The 22,056-nt window shown below is 43.3% G+C and overlaps 1 protein-coding gene across 2 annotated transcripts; it reads left to right on the top strand.

The window, feature by feature from the left end:
- Positions 1-101: 101 nt before the first annotated feature.
- Positions 102-22,056, top strand: DTL (denticleless E3 ubiquitin protein ligase homolog (Drosophila)). Of its 2 annotated transcripts, XM_014950444.1 has the most exons (15): positions 102-216; positions 368-493; positions 1,665-1,763; positions 2,072-2,133; positions 2,225-2,345; positions 2,799-2,864; positions 3,688-3,803; positions 4,479-4,552; positions 5,420-5,523; positions 6,516-6,620; positions 8,648-8,760; positions 12,403-12,492; positions 14,211-14,349; positions 18,161-19,023; positions 20,528-22,056. In XM_014950444.1, the coding sequence occupies exons 1-15, from the start codon at positions 162-164 to the stop codon at positions 20,594-20,596; spliced, it is 2,202 nt and encodes a 733-aa protein (XP_014805930.1). In that variant the 5' UTR covers positions 102-161; the 3' UTR covers positions 20,597-22,056. The 2 variants fall into 2 exon arrangements, with proteins under 2 accessions (XP_014805930.1, XP_014805931.1); XM_014950445.1 differs by lacking the exons at positions 102-216; positions 368-493 and having other exon boundaries at positions 1,757-1,763; positions 2,080-2,133.

The following is a 22,056-nucleotide window of genomic DNA, read 5'->3' as shown; positions in this document are numbered from 1 at the left end:
TGGCCCCGCCCTCTCAGCACGCTACCCAATCAGAAGAAGAGAGCGAAGCGCAACCCTCCTTCTGCTGGCCAATGAGCGGCCGGCGACGGGTTTGGCGGGTCGGTTGGTGGCGGGAGTTGGCGCCACGAACCGGGCCCGCGCGCGCCGGGCGTCCTTTGGCCATGCTGTGCCGCGCGCTGCTCCGCCGCTCCTCCGCGCCCGCGGCCGCGCCGCCCGGTGAGTATCGCGGCCTCATCGCTCCCCTCACCGCGTCGCACCGGACCTCACCGCCGCCGGGCGGCGGGACCGCCCCAGCAGTGGGCTTGTCGCCCCCCTGGCCTCCTCCAGGCCGCTCCCGGAGCGGTGACATCCGTCTGTCTCGTTGCAGGTCGGTGCTCGGCGCTTCCCCTGCAGCACCTCTTGGAGAGCTACCAGTGCAGCCGCGAGGATGACCACCTGTCTTACGGGGAAGCGGGAATGCCCGTCCCTCCCTTCGGATGCAGCTTTTCTGCAGGTAAAGCCATAGAATCATGGAACGGTTCGAGTTGGAAGGGACCTTAAAGATCTTGTCGTTCCAACCCCCTGCCCTGGGCAGAGACACCTCCCGCTAGACCAGGGTGCTCAAAGCCCCATCCGGCCTGGCCTTGAACACCTCTAGGGATAGAATCATATAATGGGTAGAGTTGGAAGAGACCTTAAAGATCATAAAGTTCCAGCCCCCCTGCCATGGGGCACCCACAACTTATCCAGGCAACCTTTTCCAGTGTCTCACCACCCTCATAGTGCAAAATTTCTTTCTGATGTCTAAGTCATCTTCTGAAAGGCCCTTTTAGGGGCCAGGGTGTGGGCATGCTCTCATTTGTTTGGTTTTGTGGGGTTTTTTTAAAAATTACATCTCCTGATTTGGTTTCAGAGTTTCTTGTTTTAGAGTGAGCTGGTAATAGTGTACTTGCACCCAGATGTGATATGAATTGCATCATGGTGCTCCCAGATGTAGTGGTGGAAAGTATTCCCTGAAGGAAACAATTGCAATTCATTTATTTTAGTGTCTCTTTGTTTTGGCTTGTCTGTTTCAAGGTACCTCCTCTCAGTGACAGCGCTAGGCTACATAGTTGAAAAATTGGGCCTTGTTCAAAATATATAAAAGATATAACAGGATGGAGAAGAGTAGGTAGAAATCAGGGGTGGATGTATGTCACTAGACATGTGGTGTTTCCCCATGATAAACACGTGATGGGTGAAGAAAGCATGGACGTTTGTGGGTCTTTAGGACAAAGCTCTTTCATTTGTAGCACTCTAGTTTTGGTGTGAGCTTATACCTTTCTCCAAGGCAGCTTCCTGCTTTTCTAACTGATACGTAAAACATTGTGGAGAACAGGTAGTATAGATACAGAAAACTAGCTAGAGAACTATTACAGCTGGTAAAAGAGGCCGCTACTTCAGAAGTTGCCCCTGGAGCCATTTGATTGCCCATGTGTAGTAGTTCCTGAATGGAACATCTATAAAAAATGCTTGCCAAGATTTCTGCATTTTGAATGTTGAAATTGCTATGTAACTACTGTTTATTTCACAGCTACCTATTTGCTGTGTACCCTATTTAAAGTGTTTGTGGCCCTTCACAAAGAGCAGGGGCACGATCATGAATCCGCTACATAATACATAAATATGTTTCAATTCCTTTTCAGCCCCGAATTTGGAGCATGTACTGGCAGTTGCAAATGAGGAAGGATTTGTTAGACTGTATGATACTGAAGCTCAAACTACCAGCAAACTCATCTTTAAGGGTAAACTGTTATATAGAGTGTTGTTTGATGTGACAAGTACATGATTTACTGCAATCAAAGAAAGCTTTTTGCAAGGCATTTAAACATTGGGCAGTACTTAAATCCTTTCATATACTTTGCTGAGTCTTCTTTACAAAGCAACAGCATGAGTGTGCTCTTACAACAGCAGTAGTAAATGAATTGTTCTGTGTTGCCTAAGGCAAGCTGTTGGCAAGTTTTCTGATTTCAGTGTCTGATGTTCTTTAGCATTCTGCAAAGTATCATGCTGAGGTGCACTGAACTAATCTTGGCTTTTGTTTTCTTTTTAGAATGGCAGGCTCACTCAAATGCTGTATTTGACCTTGCCTGGGTACCAGGGGAACACAGGATTGTAAGCAGTCTTTTGCCATCTAACTTTATTTTTAATGCTTTGGCAACTGTGTGCAGAAAATGACTAAAGCTTTTTATTTTTTCCTCTGAAGGTCACTGCTTCAGGAGATCAGACAGCCAAGGTGTGGGATGTGAGAGCCAGCGAGCTTCTTGGCATATGCAAAGGTCACCAGTGTAGCCTCAAGTCAGTTGCTTTTTCAAGATTTGACAAAGGTAAATGTTTATATTCCCTGTTGTCTGGTTTTTCCTCCTTCTTTCCCCCTGGCACATTGGTACTTTGGGGGCTAAAAAAAGGCTTTGGAAACTAACGGTTACAAATAGCAGAGGCCGACTGAGCAGCAACCCAGCAGGTGAAGCAAAACTAACTTGTTGGAACTGAACAGTGACCTGATGCTAACATCTGCACATTTCTGATCTTGGGCAAGTTTAAGATATGATACCTACTCGCATACATAAGTGTGTAAATACTCTTTTCATAAGCAGGATTCTCTAGAGTAGTAGAAGACTAGGAAGAGTAAGGAAACTGGTCAAAAAGCATGGCAGAACAACGGCCTGAGTTTTGTATTTCTAGGACTGGTATTCCATGTTTTGAGGCAGAAGAGCTAGAGCTACATAATTTAAATGAATACTTTTGGAAACTAATATCACTCTTTTTCTCCCCCTCAGCTGTCTTCTGTACTGGAGGCAGAGATGGAAACATCATGGTTTGGGATATGAGATGCAACAAGAAAGGTAACTGAACTTTCAGATATGTATCAAAAAAGCTCAGTATCTTGTGTAAAAATAGTACTCAGATGTACTTGTTGGACTAATGCTTTCAATTATGATATAGGCAACACTTTGGTAAGAAGAGGAGGATTATCATATAACAGTGTACTGCTTTGGTACAGTAAAAGGGTGGAATAGGTACCTCTTATCTGTATAATACATTTTTCCACTTTGTAATAGTCTCAGGTTTGCAGCATGATATACATGCTGGCCTGATAATACTCTGTAAATTGGTGAGGAGATAAGGGGGTACAGAATGCATCCCTGTGTGGGACACCATGGAGATAGATGGGCTGGGTGAGAGTGCTTAGATCAGAGCCATCCAGAGGGAGGGATGAAGCAAAGCTGTGAAGGCTCCAGCCAGAATAGGAAGGAAAGCAGAAAGTGCAGGAGCAAAGGAGCTTATGAGTGCTGGGAGCAACTGAATATATTGTGGGAAGACCTACTCAATGGAGGGTGAGCTCATTCTGTTCCTCTCTTTCTGTTTCCTGGAGCTTTTCCCTCCCCGGTCAGGTCATTCCCTTATGCCTCTTCCCAGTTCCCTGCTCTATCCCAGCAGTTTCCTGGCCTGTGTAATTTTTTGCAATATGTGCTCCTGTTTTCTACTGTGTTCTTCTCATTGGTTTCATATGTCACTAGCAATTTTTGTTTTCAGAATACATTCATGATTTTAAAAGTTAGTCTCTGTGCGCTTTTTAGGACTTATTCTAAGCTGATTCCTGTTTTATTGAAGTGACAGCAAAACTGCCTAGAAATTATTAATTGATATGTCTTCGATATCTTTCAGATGGATTTTATAGGCAGGTGAATCAAATCAGTGGAGCACACAATGTGGTTGACAAGCAGACTCCTTCCAAACCAAAGAAGAAGAGGCAGAACCTAAGAGGACTTGCTCCCTTGGTGGTAGGCATCCGGGCAACAAATAAAATACAGGCCTCTCTTCTGAGGAAAATGTTGTGCATAGAAGTCTTTCTAAGTAATTATCGTGAGAAATACTTGGCTTGAATGTGGTAAATACTTCCATTTATCTTTGCAGAGATAGGTTTTTGTGTCATGGTCACTTGCTACAGCTAATTTTAGACATTGTTTAGTTGCTAACAACCCACATGCTATCAAAGCCATCTTTGTGCAAGTGCCATGTGAAAATACATTTTTATTTTTTTCCAGAGAGAAAAGGAGAGGCCAGCATTCCTGGTTTTGAGGGGAGAGATAGGAAGGATTGTATTTTTTTTTTCTTATTTTTTCCCCCCATGAATTTGACTACACAAATTACTGCTTTACTGGAGTAAAACCTGGTTTTCCTTAATTTATTAAACCTTGTGATGAAAGCAGCTCTCTTATCTCTGACCTGAAAGGTATAATCTCAAACTGCTTCCCAAACCCTTACCGCTCAGTGGCAATTTCACTGGTGGGAATGTTCAAAGGATTGTTGTGTCCTAAATGGCATCTGGTATTTCCAGGTTCTCCTGCCTGGGTAGGAGGAGGTTTTCTCAGTATTCACTTGGCCTTGAACTAAGCAGCAAGATTTTGCTGACCTTGGAAGAAAATGAAGTTCTTTTTTTTTCTTTTCTTTTTAAGGATTTCCAGCAGAGTGTAACTGTGGTGCTGCTTCAGGATGAACACACTCTTATCTCCGCAGGAGCTGTTGATGGGTAAGGAGGGAGGATGCCTGCTTTTCTGTCTCTTCTGTGTGTTCTTTCTGGCACAAAAACATTGGGAGATTTTTTTCTAAGGTGGCCCACAGGGCTAGAGTTCCTATTGGCAAAGCTGAATGCGGGTTTTCTTCCTTACTGGAGACTGCAGCCCTGGGACAAATTGTGTATATGTGGTAAATGTTCATTTTAGTGTCTTGGGTATGGGGCAGAACGAGAGCAGTTCTTATCATCTCTCTCTATTCTCATGGACCTATGGGACCACACATAAACAGACTATTGTTAGATCGTGATCTGTTTTGGGATGCAAGTGGGTGGTTGGTGCCTGGATATGTGTAGGCGTGCTTGAGAAAATGTTGCCTTGAGTTACAAAAGGTGCATTCTTCTAGGTGCCAGAACCATTGCAGCATCTTGGAGCTCAAGCAAACTGTCTCATTGATTAGTATGCAGATTACCCTCCCAAGACTCAATTCTTTAGCAGGTTCCATGTGGTCAGAACCTTTCTAAGGCAGATTAGATTGACTCTCCTGCCTATGAGAGTGAGGGAGGCTTGCTCCTGGAAAGTAAGAAAAATCTTGAAGGACTTCAGTATAAAGGCATCCTCATATTTCCATTTACTAGTTCAAGGAAGTTGACTTCCAGGCTCTTGTTGTATCATGTGTTAGTTACAGAAGACAGTGCTGCTTCCTCATCCACACTCAGCAGGGCAATTGTTTTGCTTTCAGCATGTTTCTGATCTCTGCTCTACTTCTGCTCCTTAGCACTGGACACTCCTCAGAAAATAGCAACCTGTGTTCATGTGCTCTTAAAAGGCTCTATCAGCATTGCAAAAGAAATTTTGAAGACACTTTTCTATTTCTATTTCAGTGTGATCAAAGTATGGGACTTGCGCAAGAACTATACTGCTTACCGACAGGACCCTGTGCCTTTCAGGTCTTTTTGCTACCCTGGGACCAGTACTCGCAAGCTTGGTGAGTTATTGGAGGATGTATTTGTTAAAGTGCAAAGTGAATTTAAGAAGTACTGACAGCTCATCTCTTAACTTTTTAACCAATAATTTATCAGACTGACAAGCTCAGCAGGGTATTTTGATTGCCAATAGCAAATTTTCAAGTTGAAGTGCCCCACATTTGTATCACTGCATAAATGATAAAAACTTGCATAAACTTCAGTAAGGCATTTTCAGAAATGGAGGTGCAGAAATACTAGAACTCTTGAGGTAGAACTTAGCTAGTTGTTTTGATGTGTAAGTAGAAATCAGATTGAACTCTTTCTTTGCATTTTTTCTTGCAAAGACAACAAACTGGACTGGTTTTTTTACATTATAACCTTCCAGAGTCAAGCAACACTTAAGGCTGTTTGTTATCAAAAACAATAGCGCTCTTGTTCGTATTGCTCTGTGCTTCTTTGTATCTTAATGCCTTACAATGCTCTGATGCAACACAGTAATTCCTGGTGACTCCTCTAATCAACTGTCTTGACGTGGTAATGGTCAGTGTCATTCCCAAGAACATGAGGGAAATCCTTGAGGAGCTGGTTGTGAAATAATTCGCTTGCAGGGAAATATTTTCCTTAAATCTCAACTACTAGCAAATCAGCGGATGGCTTATTCTACCAAAGCATAAGGGCTTTATTTATTTTTAATCTCTGCTTTTACAATTGGTTGTTTCTGTTACCCATTTGAAACTATAAAATAAATCACGCACCTGCTGTGAAGGAGAGATTCCTCACTAAATATCACCCTGAATTCTGAGAAAATGGAGATGTTATTCTAGAAAGATTCCTCTGCCAGCAAGTGCTCCGTCAAACAAATAAACTTTCCAATGACAATCTCATATGTGACAGAGACCCTTTCCACATTTCCCTCTTTAGGCATGTCTTTGCCTGTTTTCCAAAATGGTTTGCTGTGGTGTTTTTTTTGGTGGAGTTATTTCTTATGAAGAACTTTTCTTTTTGTCTATAGGATATTCTAGCCTGGTTTTGGATTCCACTGGTGCTAATCTGTTTGCTAATTGCACTGATGACAGTATCTACATGTTCAATATGACAAGTTCAAGGACCACTCCAGGTAAGCATATCTGTGGAAACAGCTGAAGAAAATTTAGGGCGTAGAAAGGCAAGTTTTTGCCTATGACTTAGAGAGACAGAGACCAGCTTGAATGCTTAGGAAATTCCATGCTCTTATGTCTCAAGCTACCTGGAAAAGAAGGCACCTGTTACAAGGGCTGTTCAAATTTTGTGTTAAGCCATTCACATAATCGCACAAAAACTTACATAATTGCAGATACTGGTTCATCCAGACAGAAAATTTGCACTAAAAAATGGGAGTTTGCATGTTGACTCTAGTTATCTGGTGAGGAATGGCTAGTGTCCAGCTGCTACCCACCTGAAGCAAGTTTGGATCTTCTGCTTACTGGGCAGTCAGTGATTTTTCAAACTCTTAGCTATGAATGCATGTAAAGCAATCACCTGATACGTTGTATTCAGATATTTTAAAGTGTCTTTTAAACTTAGCTTCTACCACGGCTTCTGGGAGAAGGCATCCCCAGCATATCGGGGAGGTGCTTCAGCTTTTTAGATCCCTTCAGCTCTGCGTCTGTGACCTTTAGATTGACAAGATGGCCCAGGGCCTTTGGTGCACTAAGTTGCTTTGTCGCAGGCCAGAGGCCGCTTCTCAGGAAGCGGCAAAAACTTGTTAGATGGGATCCAGCCAGACACATGATTTAGTTTCCATTGCCTTTTCTCAGTCTCTCAGTTAATTGAAATTAAATGCACAATGTGTCCTTCTGTCTGCTCTTCAGGAAGGCAGTCTGGTGGGTGGGAACGCTTCCAGGGCCGAGAAGCGGTGCAAGTAGTAAATATTAATAGGTCAGTTGTGGAGGTTGACCCCTGGTGCCACCGCTGAGCTGTGGAAATGCTCTCAGCGGCCTGTCCCCTGGCAGGAGTGGGCTCTCTCTGAAGCAGAGGGCATCCCACCCTCGGCCTCCTCGGGGAGCAGCCGATGGATGGATGAAGCCCGGCGAGCCATCTCCCTTCTTCCTCTGGCGGGATGGAACACGTGTGGCCTCTCGCTGTGCGGCTGCTCCCGCAGAGGGCAGCGCCTGCCCGCCGTCCGTGCTCCTCTCCTCCCTCGCTGGCCGGCTTCCATCCCGGTTGCCGCCGCTCCTATCCGGTATGGAGGCAGCCGTAGTTTGCTTTGCGGGGGGAGGCGAGGAAATCCTCACCGTGACAGGACTTGCTGGCAGGGCTGGCTTAGGAAGGGACTTGCTGTCTGGTAAATGCTGCGCTGGGGGTCAAAATTAAGGGATTATTTTGGGGTCTTGCAATTTTTCAAAGACCACCACAGGCAGCCATGTGTCCGTGGGTCGCCTCCTTCACCAAAACCACTATTAAAACAGGGCTGGTAGAGGGGGTTTCCCTCTACATGGGGAAACGGGCCCTGTCTGCCCCGGTGAGAGGGCAGGACGTGGTGTGGCCAAGCACTCTAGATCCACACTCAGCTCTTGTGCCAGCCGCCAGCTCTTCAGGCCCTCGCTATAGGGGGGACGGCAGCCATTTGGGGCCATGGTTTCAAGGCTTCGGCAAACACTGCTGAGGCTTTAAATACAGGCAGCTGGCAAGTGTGGCTGACAGGATGCAAGTTTTGTTGGTGAAATACAGATGCTGGCAGGAGGAGGAAGGAGCAGCAAGCACCTTTGTTGCCTCCTGGGTGGAAGAAGGTCCTCATTATGTTTTCTGCTTGACCACCCTTGCTCACATAGCGGGTCTGGTGATGGCGGCTGAGGGAGGAAGAGACAAGGATCCTCAACCCAGACTAGGGGCAGCTCAGGTGATACGGGTCAAGCTAAAGCTTTCATGAAGCTGCCTCCGCTTTCTAATGCTGTGGAGAGAGCTGTTGCTTCGTTTGGGAAGCCTGAAGGTCTTCAGTTGAATAATAAAAGCTTCCGAGCGGGAGCCCCAGAGCGAGGGAGCAGTGCAACCACTTTCTCCAGAGGAGATGTGGCAGGGCAGGAAAAGCCTGTAGGATCAGCCCTCCTTGCGCAACTGGACTGTGTGTTGAGCGGGGCTCTTATTTTCTTCTTTTTCTTTTCACAGTGGCCGTTTTCAACGGGCACCAGAATTCAACCTTTTACGTCAAATCCAGCACCAGCCCCGACGACCAGTTCCTGGTCAGTGGCTCAAGTGACTGCAATGCCTACATCTGGAAGGTGAGGCGTCTGGGAGAGATCCAGGCGTGCAGCCCCGGAGCTGCTCCGCTGCTTTTCGTTTCATTTGCTTTTCCTGCTCACGTAGGACACTCCCTGCCTCCCACTCCCCCTCAGAGCAGCGTGGGGTTAGCTCCTGGCGTGTTGTGCCCAGAGCGTGTTTGTTGCTGTCAAAGCTAGATGTAACTGTTTAATGTAAAACAGAGCTAACCTCCTGCCATCAATATGTCTCTCCTCACTGCTGCTTATTGCAAGTCGCTGATCTTAATCTGGTTTTAATGGGCATTAAAATCCTCTCTCAATCCTGTTGATTCAGCCAGCTATGACAAGTAGACAGACAGTTCTCGGTTCATATTTAGCAATGGAGCACATTAGCAGAAACCTAACAATTTGTTCTAAAGGGCACTCTTTCCCCCCACCTTCCCCTTTTCCAGCTCTTGCTTCAGACATAGCTTTTTCTCATGCTTAATTTACAGTAGTTAAAGCCTTTGTATTACAGCAAGGGCTCAGCCAGAGCCTTCAGCAAAATTCCAAAGCACTGTCTGACAGCCGAGAGGCTTCGTCACTTGACATCTTGCACTGACGTGTAGGAAATGCAAATGTTACCAAGTTAATAGCAGGGACCTCAGAATAAGGCATGCTTCAAGTTCTCTTCTCCATACTTGACAGCCATATGGGAACAGAGTGGACCTCTTATTGAAGTAGAACAGACAGAAACCACAGGTGTCTGCCTATTTCAGGTTTGGGGTAATTTTTAGAGAATGCTGAATTGTTTACCCCTTTCATGATGAGTTTAGATGTAAAACACAAACCTTTCAGAACAGAGGGTTAGCCTGCTGAGGTTGTGGTTTGAGCATGCAGTCTCTTTGATTTGAGAACGCTTGTAAGCACCTAGGTTGCTTACTCAGTAGTAGCAGGAGTGCAGAGGCATGGCTGCTCCCATGCCAAGTGGTATAATTTTAAGCTTCTGTATGTTCTGTATGAGTTCAGCAAAAACACCTGTGCAAACTTGAGTTGTGCATCCTGCATTCGTGTGTTTTGATACTTTCTTGGAACACAGGCTGAGACTGAGTTGAGAGCATTCAAGGATTTCATTACATCTCAAAGTTTAAGGATTTAAGCACATTTAAAATGCATTTGTGTACAGAAGGCTTCTGTCATCATATATGAGTGACTGAGATCTCAGATCATAGATCTGAGATCATATTGGATATTTCTTAAATAAACCATCAGATAATTACTTTTTTTTTTAATTCCATAGTCACATTAGACAGTATGAATTCCAGCAAAACTCTCTTTCAAGATCTGATATATCCAGAGGCTTCTTATCTTGTTTTAAATGTTGTCAGATTTTACTGATTCTGAACCATATGTATCTTTCCTGAGATGAGGATTTACTATGCTGTGAAAAAAACATGGTTAGATATTGCATGAGCAATTAACAGGTAATGTACAGAACTTAATGAAGAGCACTAGCTTTCCATATCTAGAGAGGAATGAAAGGCAGAGCAAGACCTTCTCCACACAGATTGTTTCTTTGAGAAACTTTCGCAGCAGTGCTAAATTGTGTTTGGGTCAGCAGTTCCCAAGGGACACTGTGGCTAGAAGATATTGCTGATGAGGATGCTGTTTCAGTCTTGTTTCCTTATATAAGTCACTTCCAGGTAATGAATGCTTGCTTTATTGTGTTGGGTTTGGTTTTTTTTTAATTACTAATCCATTGATTAATGAACTGACTATTGAACAACTCTAAGATTATATAAGACAGAAAGCAGAAAGGTTTCTCTCAACAAAGATGGTACTTAGCTGAGATAACTTCCTGGTAATAAAAAAAATATCCTTTATAGGCATACACTTCTATTGTCCTTTGGTATGGATCACTCCAAGGTGACCATATTAAGTTACCCTTTGGTCTGTCCCAACATTAGAATATAAGTGCTTCTGTGTCGTAAGGTGCGCAAAACTATATACACCATTTTATGCTGATTCTTGAAGATGGATAAAACAGCTGTTTCAGTGAGCAGAGTAAGTAATAAAGTCTCATTTCCTAGGTTTCTCTTTTTAACCTTTCCACAATAGCTGTAACTTCCCCACCAATATCCTGTCAAATCAGGCGAAAAGCAGCATGTGCTGTGGCTAATCCTGACTTAACATGCGCAACTGGCCAGCTGTCTTCTGCCAAACACAGTGGACAGACACGGCTATAACTATGCATCCTCCTTTAGTTCACAGCAATGTAAGTTGGGTGTAGTTGGTTTAATTTACACTAGTATAGTATAAAAACATTGTGTCCTAGCAAGAATAATTCTCTTCCTCTGCTTTCCTTTCAGCAGTCAGTGCCTACTGAACTGCTGTTGTGTCTGTTATGTGTGTTTAGCAAGGCTGTTATTAAATGTAAGCAAAGGTGTTCTCTGCACCAAGATCGCCTGTTGTTTATTCCCTAAATAGGGATTTAGTTTCCATAGTATCGCATGTTTTGGCAGAGAAGGGAACACTCTGACCAAGACATTTAGTGGATATTTGGTCAAGTGATTGCCTCTGCTATGCCAGGAAAAAAAAAAGTGGCCTGTTAAGAAGAACCTGTTTGTATCAGAACAACTTTAAGATCTGAAGCTGGATATTCAATTGCAGTTTTGCAGGCTGTTGTAGGAGGTGATCCACATGAGAAAAATTTGTGTGTAAATCAGAAGCCTTCCCTGAGTCTTGCATCTTCCTTAAATCTATATGTAATGTCTGCTCCTTTTCCCACACAGTAAAGGATCTGTTCATTCACTTAGTCATTTATGCAAATCCCCGTGATAAATCCCCCTTATAATGTCACATCAATAATGGTGACTCATAGTTCCAGAAAGGATTGCCTGCTGAAAGCATGCAAAACTTGCATATAACATCTGTGTGTATGTATGCATGTGTGTTTTCTTCCATGGGCCACTTAATTCTAGCTTCAGCTTTATCTGCCACTTAGATCAGCTGCAACTGAAGATTAGTAGTAACACTGTAGAAAAGGAGAAAGATTTTTATGAAGGTTGTAAGAGAAATGGAGAACAGTTTAATGAGCATGACTGATCAAGGGAGCTTTTTTATGAACTCTTAAGAGGGTCTTTGGGTCCAGCTGGTTGGTTGGAGGAGGTACAGGCACACAAATGCCAGTTCTAAAGCCAGTGAAGGGGTTCATCTATAGGATTTTGTTTGTGGAGGTTTCATTTTTTTAATAAACTATTAACCTGTGATTGGGACATTTGTAAAATGGCAGCAGAATACATTTGTCTATCCTGATTCAAAGTATGATCTTCACAAACCTTTAAGCATCTTACCTAGAACAGGTCAAGGTACTTAATATAGCAAAATGCTTGTGTCATGTTTTGGGGTGACAACTCTGAAAGCAGAAATCCTGTGTGTAGCAGGAACTGAACACGTGTTTCCAGGCAAGTCAGCACATCTCAGTGCTGACCAGCTGCTTCTTAGGGCTCCGTCAGTTGTTGCCTCATAACAACAGGCTAAGAGCATTTGATTTATCCATCTCATATAGGAAAGATGGAAAGTATTCACATGCTTCACAAGTGGGCTATGGGGTCTTTTCTTAGTGATGTATATTAGGTTGCAGGGCTTCTGATTGTATACTTGTTTTTTTATTGAATTTTTAAGGTCTCTGAGCCCAGCCTTCCTCCACGGATACTCATTGGTCACTCTCAAGAAGTTACCTCCATTGCTTGGTGTCCCTCAGACTTCACTAAGGTTTGTTTTTTGGAAAATTGTCTTTCCTGTGACACAATAGATATGATGTGGCAACGTCTGCTTTTCAAAATTGCATCAGTATTTGTTTATTTGGGTGGTAATTTTAAGTCAATCATTTCTAAAAATGTTTATTTGGGAGGGGAGTAAACCAAATCTAGTTGCATGAGTATGATGTATCAGAACTTTTTCATTATTTTGAAATAATTTAGGCTTTCTGATAAGACTAGGAAACTGCAAATTAACCTTTCCTAAGGTTTTGTGGTTCTGTACCTAGAGCTTCCCTACCTGTCTGACCATTGATACATCTGCTAGTCTTGTACAGAGCAGCAAGAAGTTTTGAGTGCCCTTTAAAAAACACGTGGACTCTTTTAATTGTGACTTTTTTTCAAAATCTAAGCTGGTTTTCTGACATACTTGTGTGTACACCCAAAAACCTACAGTGAAATTGGGTCAGTAATTATGGGCTAGGTATCAATAAAAGGAAGAGAACTACAGTAGGAGGTTGGTTCAAGTGATTGGCCTAGCCTAAAATGAGAAAACCCTGAAAAATTCTAGGCAGTGTCCTAATAATAGTCAGTTTCTTTCACCTCACAGTATTAAGAAAGTCAGCTGCTTTCCCTAGCGCTATAGCACAGGCTCTTCAGTAAAGCTTTGCGGTGTAGGAGGGTAGGAGTCTTGCAGGCAAACAGGAGGAATTGCTTTAGTCGTGTAAGATGCACAAAAATATGAGAATTAGCATTTTAGATAAAATCTATGATCTAGAGGCAGCCCAGCATCCTGATCATGCTGTGTTGGAAATGCATAATACATAATACAGCCTTTAAAATCATTACTGACACAGGTAAGAAATACTAAGTCATCGTACAGATGCTGAAGCCTGAAGAAAACTAGAAAATGTGGTGCTAAGACAGGTCAGGAAGCTGCTTAGAGTGATTGAGAGGCAAAGCTGCTTTCTGTAGGGAGCATATTTGTGTCACAGAGGTCAGAGCAGAGACACTTTCCCATCCAGATTACCATGAGCTTTGGCCATAGCATTTCTTTTTGCTGCCCATTCCCATCTGAGTCATCACCTAATCTGCCCGAAGAGAGCCATGAAATGTGGGCTAGGTGGGTTCTGCTGCTTCTTCAGACGAGATTCCACAGACCCTTCTGGAGTGCGTGATGTGGCGGGGGCAATCTATTCCAATGCTCCTCGCAGAGTTGGTTTCTCTGCCAGATACTGCTGACATCTGACTCTGAAGCGATAGCGCTTAAGGCTAGTGCAACAGCCTGCCAATGTCACCTTCTCAGTGTGTTGCAAACGTTTGTCCCCAAGCACGAAAAGTCCCAAATAAGAGAGACAGACCTAGATGTGGGTGCAAAAAGCAGCACGGCCACTTTTGTCTACCGAGTGATTGAAATCTCAAAATACGCCCTGGCCCTCCCTGAGCAGAGTGCCACCTGCTACAGAGCTATGCCAGGCAAAGGGTTACTGGTGACTGAGGTTTCTCCAGCAGAAAGGCATGAAGGTGGCAGCCTTGCCAGCTTTAAAGCAAATACTGCTGCCTGCTACAGTAGTGAAACAGAGTTGGTTTGTTTGTTTTATGGGCAAATCTTTTACCCTCTCATCCAGGTGTCACCCTCATTCATATTGGTGTGGTATGTTGGGTGTGGCTGTTCTAGTTCCGTTGGCCAGGTGATAAGCCCTGATTACTCCAAGAAACGAATTTGTATTGTAGATTGCCACGTGCTCTGATGACAACACTGTGAGGATTTGGCGCTTACAACGTCGTCCCGAGGAGGAGAAATCAGCATTCAGCAAAATCAATTTGGTGGGCTGGGTCACTCAGAAGAAACCAGAAGAGCAACGCGCAGCAGGTAAGGCCCCTGAGCTGAGATACCTTGCACTGCTTCTGGATTTTGGCTGTTCTTTGTACCAACAAAAGCCTTTGGCTTGTCTTGTTAGTCTGTTTTTTTCATATTAGGCCATTATTCACATAGCCAGACAAACACTTCTACTTGTAAATATTTCTGGCACCAACAAGACAAGCTGGCTGAAATACCTTACAAGTTTGTGAAAGTCTATATGACCAGACTGCAGAGCAAATATTCATTAATACAGCTTGTTGGGCAGCCAGATCTTCAGTGGATATCAGCAGGGTTCAGTAACTGAAAAGCCAAAGGAGATGTCACGTGTGCGTGCACTGTAGCAACAAGTTACACTTTTTTTTCCTATATGAAATAATAAGTGAGAACAGTAAGATCATATGCTTTTTCCAGTTTTCTAGTTTACCCAGTAAAGGGCTGATGGCACATAGACAGCCTTGGAACTCTGAAATGTTTCCTCCTGCCCAGCAGTTGAATTCTGCACAGATTTCTTTGCTGCACTGTTAATATTACTTCTCTTTCTCCAGCCTCATGTAGCAGTACTGACTGCCTATACACACAAATGCCACATAGTGAAAGTACTTCAAAAGTGAATGTAGACAGTCATTATGTGATCGTCATGTTACAGAATTAATCGGTAGCGTTCATCTGTTTACCTGTTAAGGCTAATAACAAAGGTAATAGCTTCCTACAAAGCCTAGGAGATCAGACAAGCTGTGGAGCACACTCCCTCAGCCAGCAAGCAGATCCAGGCTCTGTAGAGAAGCTACTCACTGGACAGTGCCCTAGACCAGAAGAAAGAAGCCCTGGATCGTAGCACTACTTTGACATGTCTGACACTTGTATTTTGTTACAGTAGAGTAGGTGAAAGGAGAATAACCCCCCTCCCCAAGTGAAATGAGAGGAGCTTCAACGTAGAGTAGCTCTGAAACTAAGAGTACAATAGCTTCCCAGCAGCTGCTGGTGTGACTTCCTGTGTTCCACCTAGCTTTTCTAGCCACCCTCTAAACGAATTTCACCTTGGCTAACATAAATAAAGGCTGAAGGTCTCCAAATCCCACTAATGGGATAACATTACCTCTAACCTTTTGCCAGTGAGTAACAGTCTTCCAGGAAGTTTCCAGAACAATAGCAGGGAGAGTGCCAGGTCTGCTCCGTAGCTGGTAAATGGTTTGTGTGTGCACACACTCGGGCTTCAGAGAGGACTCAAAATTCACTTTGTGTATTACATTCAGCAAAAGAGAAGTAAGCATAGATCTAGTCCAGAAGCCTGAAACCTAAAGTAGCTTGTACACTAAAACTTTACAAGTCAGCTTTGGCAATTATACCAGAAAAATAACTTATTGCTACTTGCTTTTGCTGCATTAAAGTAACACGGGAGGGAAGAGGAAGTACACAGACACTGCAAACACAACAGCAGGCTTCCTGCTGACCTTGGCTCTTGAACACAAAGCACGTGCTGTTAGAATACAGGAGTTATCTGTAGAGACTGATTGAGAGCTGGCAAGCTAAGTACTATTTCAGACCTGCTGGGATGAGATCTAGGTAGTTCCCCACCCATTTATGTGGAACAAATTGTGAGACTGAGATTGTGTATTGACTGTTGACCTATATCATCAAGTGTAGCAAGCACAGTTTCCTTTTCTTTGGAAATTATTTTCATGGTTTCCCTTAGTTGTACTACTTTCTCTATGTTTTTGTGTAACCAAATTTCTGGAGCAGGCCTGTGCATGGGCAGTTTGTGACTCTTAAATCTGGAGATTGATGATATCACTCTAGAAGATTTGTAGCAGAGCAGGTAGGAGACTTCTGAAATAACTTGCTTTGGTGTTATGCAGGTTGACTGCGGGTATTTACAGTATTGTACTGCATGCAATGGCGGCATAAATGGAAACAGCTTGGAACTGGCTTAGTAGAAGACTGAATAATGCAAATAATGCAAAAAAGCCTCATATTCTTTATCTTAAGTTTGGGGATGTTTCCCAAGTTTGAGTTTGCTTTTTGCCGTGACACCCATCCGACTCTCAGGATAGCTTTTCTTCCCGTACCCAGTGTCTCCACAGTATAACTTTCAGATTGGATTGGGATGGAGAGTGCTCGTACCCAGCTAGTCATGCATTATGTCTACTGTATGAATTTGTAGATGGTCATTAGGGATCAAGAATGGCTGAGCTTGCTACTTCTCCTCTACCTCTAGGAGCTTAGCTTTTAAGTGCAACTAATTCCCCAGATGAGATATTATTGTCTTGTAAGTGCTCATTAAAGTAAAGATTAGGAGAACCAATGTTGGCAGTTACTTTTTCGTCATCTGGATTGAAGCAAGTTGTTATGAAGTAGCATATTTTATCAGGAAGGGAGTCTTTAACTCTGTTTTGTGTGTTAGAGTGATTTGTAGTGGGGCCCATTAATATGGGATCCTATTTAATTTTGCTCTGATTCACCAACACTTGTGTTTTGGACACTAGATAATACAGTAAAAGGAAGGATTGAAAGAGGCTTAGTATGGTATATAATCAAAGAGTCATGTAGGTGCAAACTCGACATGTTATTTGTGAGACAGCCCAGCGTCCTCAAGAAAATGGCAGGTTATTCACACTAGACTTCTCATTGTTCTAATGAAGTGCTTTGTAGTACAGTGCTAATGGTGAGAATTAGGAGTTCAGATTAAACCCCTGGTGTACAGAAAATGTTTAGAGCTCTTGTGCATAGAGTAACTAAGGTGCTATCCTAGTTAATTGCATCACCCCAAGTTAGATGAATGAGAAAGTAGACATCTAACAAACCCACTGTTGGAGCGTGCCAGAAATAAAAAAATAATTAAAGAATAATTAAACATCCCTCTCTAATATTGCTGCAAGATCTTTGCTGTATATCATTCCTACTGTTACTAGTGAGGTCCTTATGCACCTCTGTGTGACTACTGGTTAAAGAAGCTGGGTATTCAGAACCTCTTTTTTAAAAGCAGGGGGGTTTACATCTACTGAGCTCAAAAGCCACTGTGAAATATCTGTTTGGGAATCATTTGTTTTAAAGAAATAACTTAATACAGTGACAGATTTTCTGTTTGGAGTTTAAGTCCTTATTCAGGATGTGAAGAATTTCTCACATTTCTCTGGGTGTGGTAAATAACTACTGTCTTCATACTAGTACTGCATTGCAGAAAATCCTCCATCTAAAAGACAAGAGAATGAAAGTGTTCTTTCCTGTTCTCACCTTTTTTTTTTATCTTTAAAATATGCAACTATTAACACCTGACTAGGTACATTATTCATATGGTAGGGCATTACAGAGTACGGCTTCCTTGGTATTGTAATTAACTGTGGGACCTGCTTAAAGTACCTTTGTTTCTCAACTCAGTTATGCAGCTGTTAAAGATGAGAGTGCAGAGCCTTGCTCTCAGGCAGCATCTCCATCCAGAGCTGTTTGGACCAAGCCACTGCAAGGCTTCCAGCAGGGGCAGATAAACTTGGACAATTCAAGATCTGTTTTGTCTGTCCGTCAGACCCTTGGCTGTAGCTCACATAAGAGTGCTCATTACAGAAGGGATAGACGTCAGGCATTACACAAACCTACTGCATTATAGTCATCAATATGATATAGGACTTTATGTAGGACTTATATCAGTTAACCAAAATTAGAGGGATTTATGCAACCTCTTAATTGAAAAGGGTATGTCTGAGAAACAGACTTGTCTGGTTTTGTCTGAAATGTGTCTCCTAGTTGGAAGGGGTGTTTCTAAAAGGGTTGTCTTTAATCAGCTGTTCCTTGTTCCTGATCAGCCTACTTATTTTTCCCCTGTCAGGACCACCAGCCAGCCCACAGAGTACTCCTGCCAAGGCCCTCACAGTGGGCAGCCCGTGCATTTCCTCGCCACGGCTGGCTGCCTGTGCTCCCATTTATTCTGGAGACCTTCCCCTGCCTACCAACACTCCCACGGGCACTCTCAAAACCCAGACTGCCGCAGTCTGCACCCCAGCCAAGCGGAGTGCAGCCAGCCCATGCGCTTCTCCCAAACCAGTCCCTTCCTCCAAAATGTCCATTAAACATTGGGTTACAAGGACTCCATGCTCTTCTCCTCCAGAAGTGGGGAAAAAGGCTCCTTCTCCTAGAAAAGCCCTGGCAGAAGTCACACAAGGTCTCCTGGAAGCCCCTTGCCCTCCTAAAGCCCCACACTCACAGTTTGAAAAGCGTGCCAAGAGAAGGCTTGACTGCAGCAAGGAGGACGATGCGGGGCAGAAGTGTCTGCAGGCCTGTAGCTGTGTGACTGAACTGGACCATACGGCTAAGAAATCCAAGCTGAATTTATGTCACTTGGCTGCAGACCAAAAAGCTTGTGATGAAGGCTCTCTCAGCCTGGCTGGCTTGGATAACGACTGTGAAGGCTCCAGCCGCAGCCCAAAAGAGGCTTCCTTTCCTGGAAACCATGTTACTCCATCAGGTGTTCAAACACCCCCCCATCTTTTTAGGTCTCCATGTGGGAAAGACACTGAAGTAGTAGATAAAGAGAATAGTTCACCTGAAAGAAAAAATTGGTTGTCCGCTCTGGGAGAGAAGCTACGGACTGGCAGAGCTGGCAGCCAGAGCGCATCAAGCAGCCCCCCATCATCTTGCAGTCCTGGTGGCAAACGACGAGAGGCTGTGGCAGCAGCCACTTCACCAAAAACGGTAGGTGGGACAGTCAATGCAGGTGGTCAGGAAAGAAGTTACCCCTAGCTGACAGTTATCCCTGCTCTCCTTGTTTGTTCTCTCCTGCTCAGGCATTCAAAGAATTATCTGATCCCTTTGATTATGGACAAAAGGGATGATTTCTGGCCTAATAAGCCAGGTACATTACTGCTGTTGTCTACTAATCCCCTCCTGCAGGAACAGAATTTTTAGGGTGGTGGTGTCCCTCATTTTAAAGGGACTTAAAGCACACAGGAGCTCAGAGGTCCTCGCAGTCCTCAGCCGGGTGTTCAAAGGATGTAGCTGTCATCTGAAATCCAGCTCCGCTCTGAGAAGCACAATAATGACAGCACCTTTCCTGGCAGATTTACTGTTTATGTGTTCACCGTCACATCTGCCTGTTTATGTTACTGGAAAGCCACTTTAACATTGGAAGAAAGAGCTAAATTCTATTCTAGTCCAGGCAGCAAAAGGATTTGTTACCCATGTTAAAACCATAATGCCTCCAGTTCCTTCAACTGAAAAATAGCAGAAAACAAAGGAATTGTAAAAGAGTCAGAGGGCAGGATCTGACCTACATAATCCTACTTTTGATGTACAAGAAGCCTGGCACAGAGCTCATCCTGAGATCTGAAAGTTAAGCTTATAAAGCAGCTAAAAATGTTGGCATGAGGGCATGGGTTTTTAACATGCAAACTGAGAAATGATAATTACATTTTTTAAAACAAACCAAACTTGACTTGTCTGTGAAACTGGACTCCAAGTCATAGAGTGTCTTTGACTGAATCTTAGTTCAGTAAATGTTAGGTAACTTTTCAATCATCAAATTTTAGTGGTACTCTCACTTGAATATCCGATGCTAGAAGTTGTTGCCATCATTAAGGTTTATTCTGGTATCTCACTTCTTACCCGATTTCACCTCTCCCAGCACTGCTATCAGATATGAAACGGGCGAGCCGCCAGCCCTTAAGTTATGTATAGCAGCTGATCTCTTCATATTGTGGTTGCACCAAGAAATCTTGATTATAGGAAACCTTGTGCTTCATGCTGTACATGTTTAAACAGAAGACAGAAAGGTTTGCCCTGGAGAGAGATTACTATAGAACAATTACCTTTCCTGCCCAGTACGTTCTAGTTCAGGTTTCGGGATGGTTCTATCTTGTACTGAAAACCTGAGGAGGTGCATGGAGTACCATCAGCATTCGTTGATCTGTTACATCTTGGAAATTTGCGGCTCTTTTATCTGCTGTAGGGAAGCTGAAACTGCAGCCAGAGCACTTGTCTTAGGCAGTAAGACGACCCTAGGTTTTACGCAGTGTTTCCTGTAGGTAGTAAGCCTCTTATCTGCGAGACAAACAGATTAAAGAACCTTTCATTTACTATCTTACTTGGGGAGATAAACAAGCTGGAGCAATGACGGAGGGGAGACTTTAAGATTCCTGCAGCGTATGAACTGTTAACCTGGAAACGTTTCTTGTTGGTTTGGGGCTTTTTATCTTCCTAGGCTGCAACCACTTCGGTTTCCATGAGGAAGATCTGCACATACTTCCACAGAAAGCCACAGAATGACTGAAGCGGCAGGCAGCGGTCGCACCTGATGGATGTTGACACTGTGGTATCAAGACCAGATTTAGCAACACCGACAACAATGCGCCGGGATTACGCAGTTTGTTGTCAGACATTCACAAACTTGGGGGTTTTATTCTTGTGTTTTTAAAGCTGTTAACAGTTGAAGTCAGCTGAGTGTGGAAAATCTACACAATACCTACTCATGGTCTCTTCCTGACTTCAGATGATGTTTTGGCTTTTTTTATAAAGAAAAATGGAGTGTTTTTTACATGGCAACTGTTATAGTCCAAAGACAGCAACAGCTCCGCTGTGCATTGTTGACAGGCACATATAGCTTGTCAGTTTATGTTACTAATCTGCCATTGAAACTTCCTCCACTTAAGAATAATGTGTAAATCATCACACCCTCCTGTAGAGCAAGTGTTGGAATGTGTGTAGACAAACTTCTTGGAGGTAGATCTGAGCCCCTTTATGCTGAGTGGCATTTCTACAGCTATTCCTCTAGTACCACAACGACTACTCACTTCCAGAAGGGAAGTTATGAATGTGTCAAGTAAATAGAAAAGACTTCTAGACACGCTCTCTCCATCCCATGGTGATTATAGTCTTAAGAGGAGACAAAGTATAATCAAGTACGTAATGTCTGTATTCCTCTTGCCATCTCCTTTCTTCTCCCAGTCTCAAAATTTAGGCATTTAGCTGGCTCTTGAACCATCAACACTACAGCTGTTGAGGCCAACAGCTTCTCACTTCTCTGAAATAAAATACTGGCCAGGTGCATTAGAAAAATGAGTTTGATCTACCCCAAATAGGCATCCTGTAACAGTCTGTTGCTCGGTCACCTCTTACAGATTCAGCCTGTAGCAAAGGCATTATTAACTGCTTATAACATAACTTCTTAACACTTTCATAATACAGTATCTATAAAATTTTGGCTTGTAAATTGACAGAGGGGCACTTGACATTTTTAAAAGCACTTGACAGAGTTTACATATTCTATATTAAATGCTTTGCCATTGTAAGTCGCCACTGATGCTGATAGATCAAGGTCACTGAAATGAGATCACTGTCCTGCTGGCAAATGATACTACGTCCTCAGTCATGGTTTCCCCAGGGGGAGCTAGTAGAAGATCCTTATCTTAGGTTGGAGCGTTTACTCTGTCTTCTGGTATTATAGTTCCTATGAACTTTAAAAAAAACCCTAAAACACACCAAACCAAACCTCTGAATTCCTATTACCTTTTTCTACTGCAAAAGAATTGAGGTTATTTGAACTAATTTATGTTTTCCATCTGAAATTTTCACACTTACTTTACAGTAGCATTAAATAGTATGATAGCTGAAAGGGATTAGAGGAAAACATGCTGGTTTGTATTTTACGTCGTAGATTGTATTTTGCAAGGAAATAAATGACTCAAGAGAAAATGGCTTTCGTGAAAGGTATTTTACAGCTACAAAGCAAAA

This window comes from Calidris pugnax, unplaced genomic scaffold (genome assembly GCF_001431845.1).
Source record: "Calidris pugnax isolate Ruff unplaced genomic scaffold, ASM143184v1 scaffold24, whole genome shotgun sequence".
Lineage (NCBI taxonomy): Eukaryota > Metazoa > Chordata > Aves > Charadriiformes > Scolopacidae > Calidris > Calidris pugnax.
This window is presented reverse-complemented; position numbering and strand designations above follow the sequence as displayed.

Coding starts and splice junctions, on each gene's coding strand:
- DTL (XM_014950444.1), top strand. CDS start 162: ATGCTGTGCCGCGCGCTGCTCCGCCGCTCCTCCGCGCCCGCGGCCGCG. Junction 4,553..5,419: donor TCCGCAGGAGCTGTTGATGG/GTAAGGAGGGAG, acceptor TTTCTATTTCAG/TGTGATCAAAGTATGGGACT. Junction 12,493..14,210: donor GTCCCTCAGACTTCACTAAG/GTTTGTTTTTTG, acceptor TTTGTATTGTAG/ATTGCCACGTGCTCTGATGA.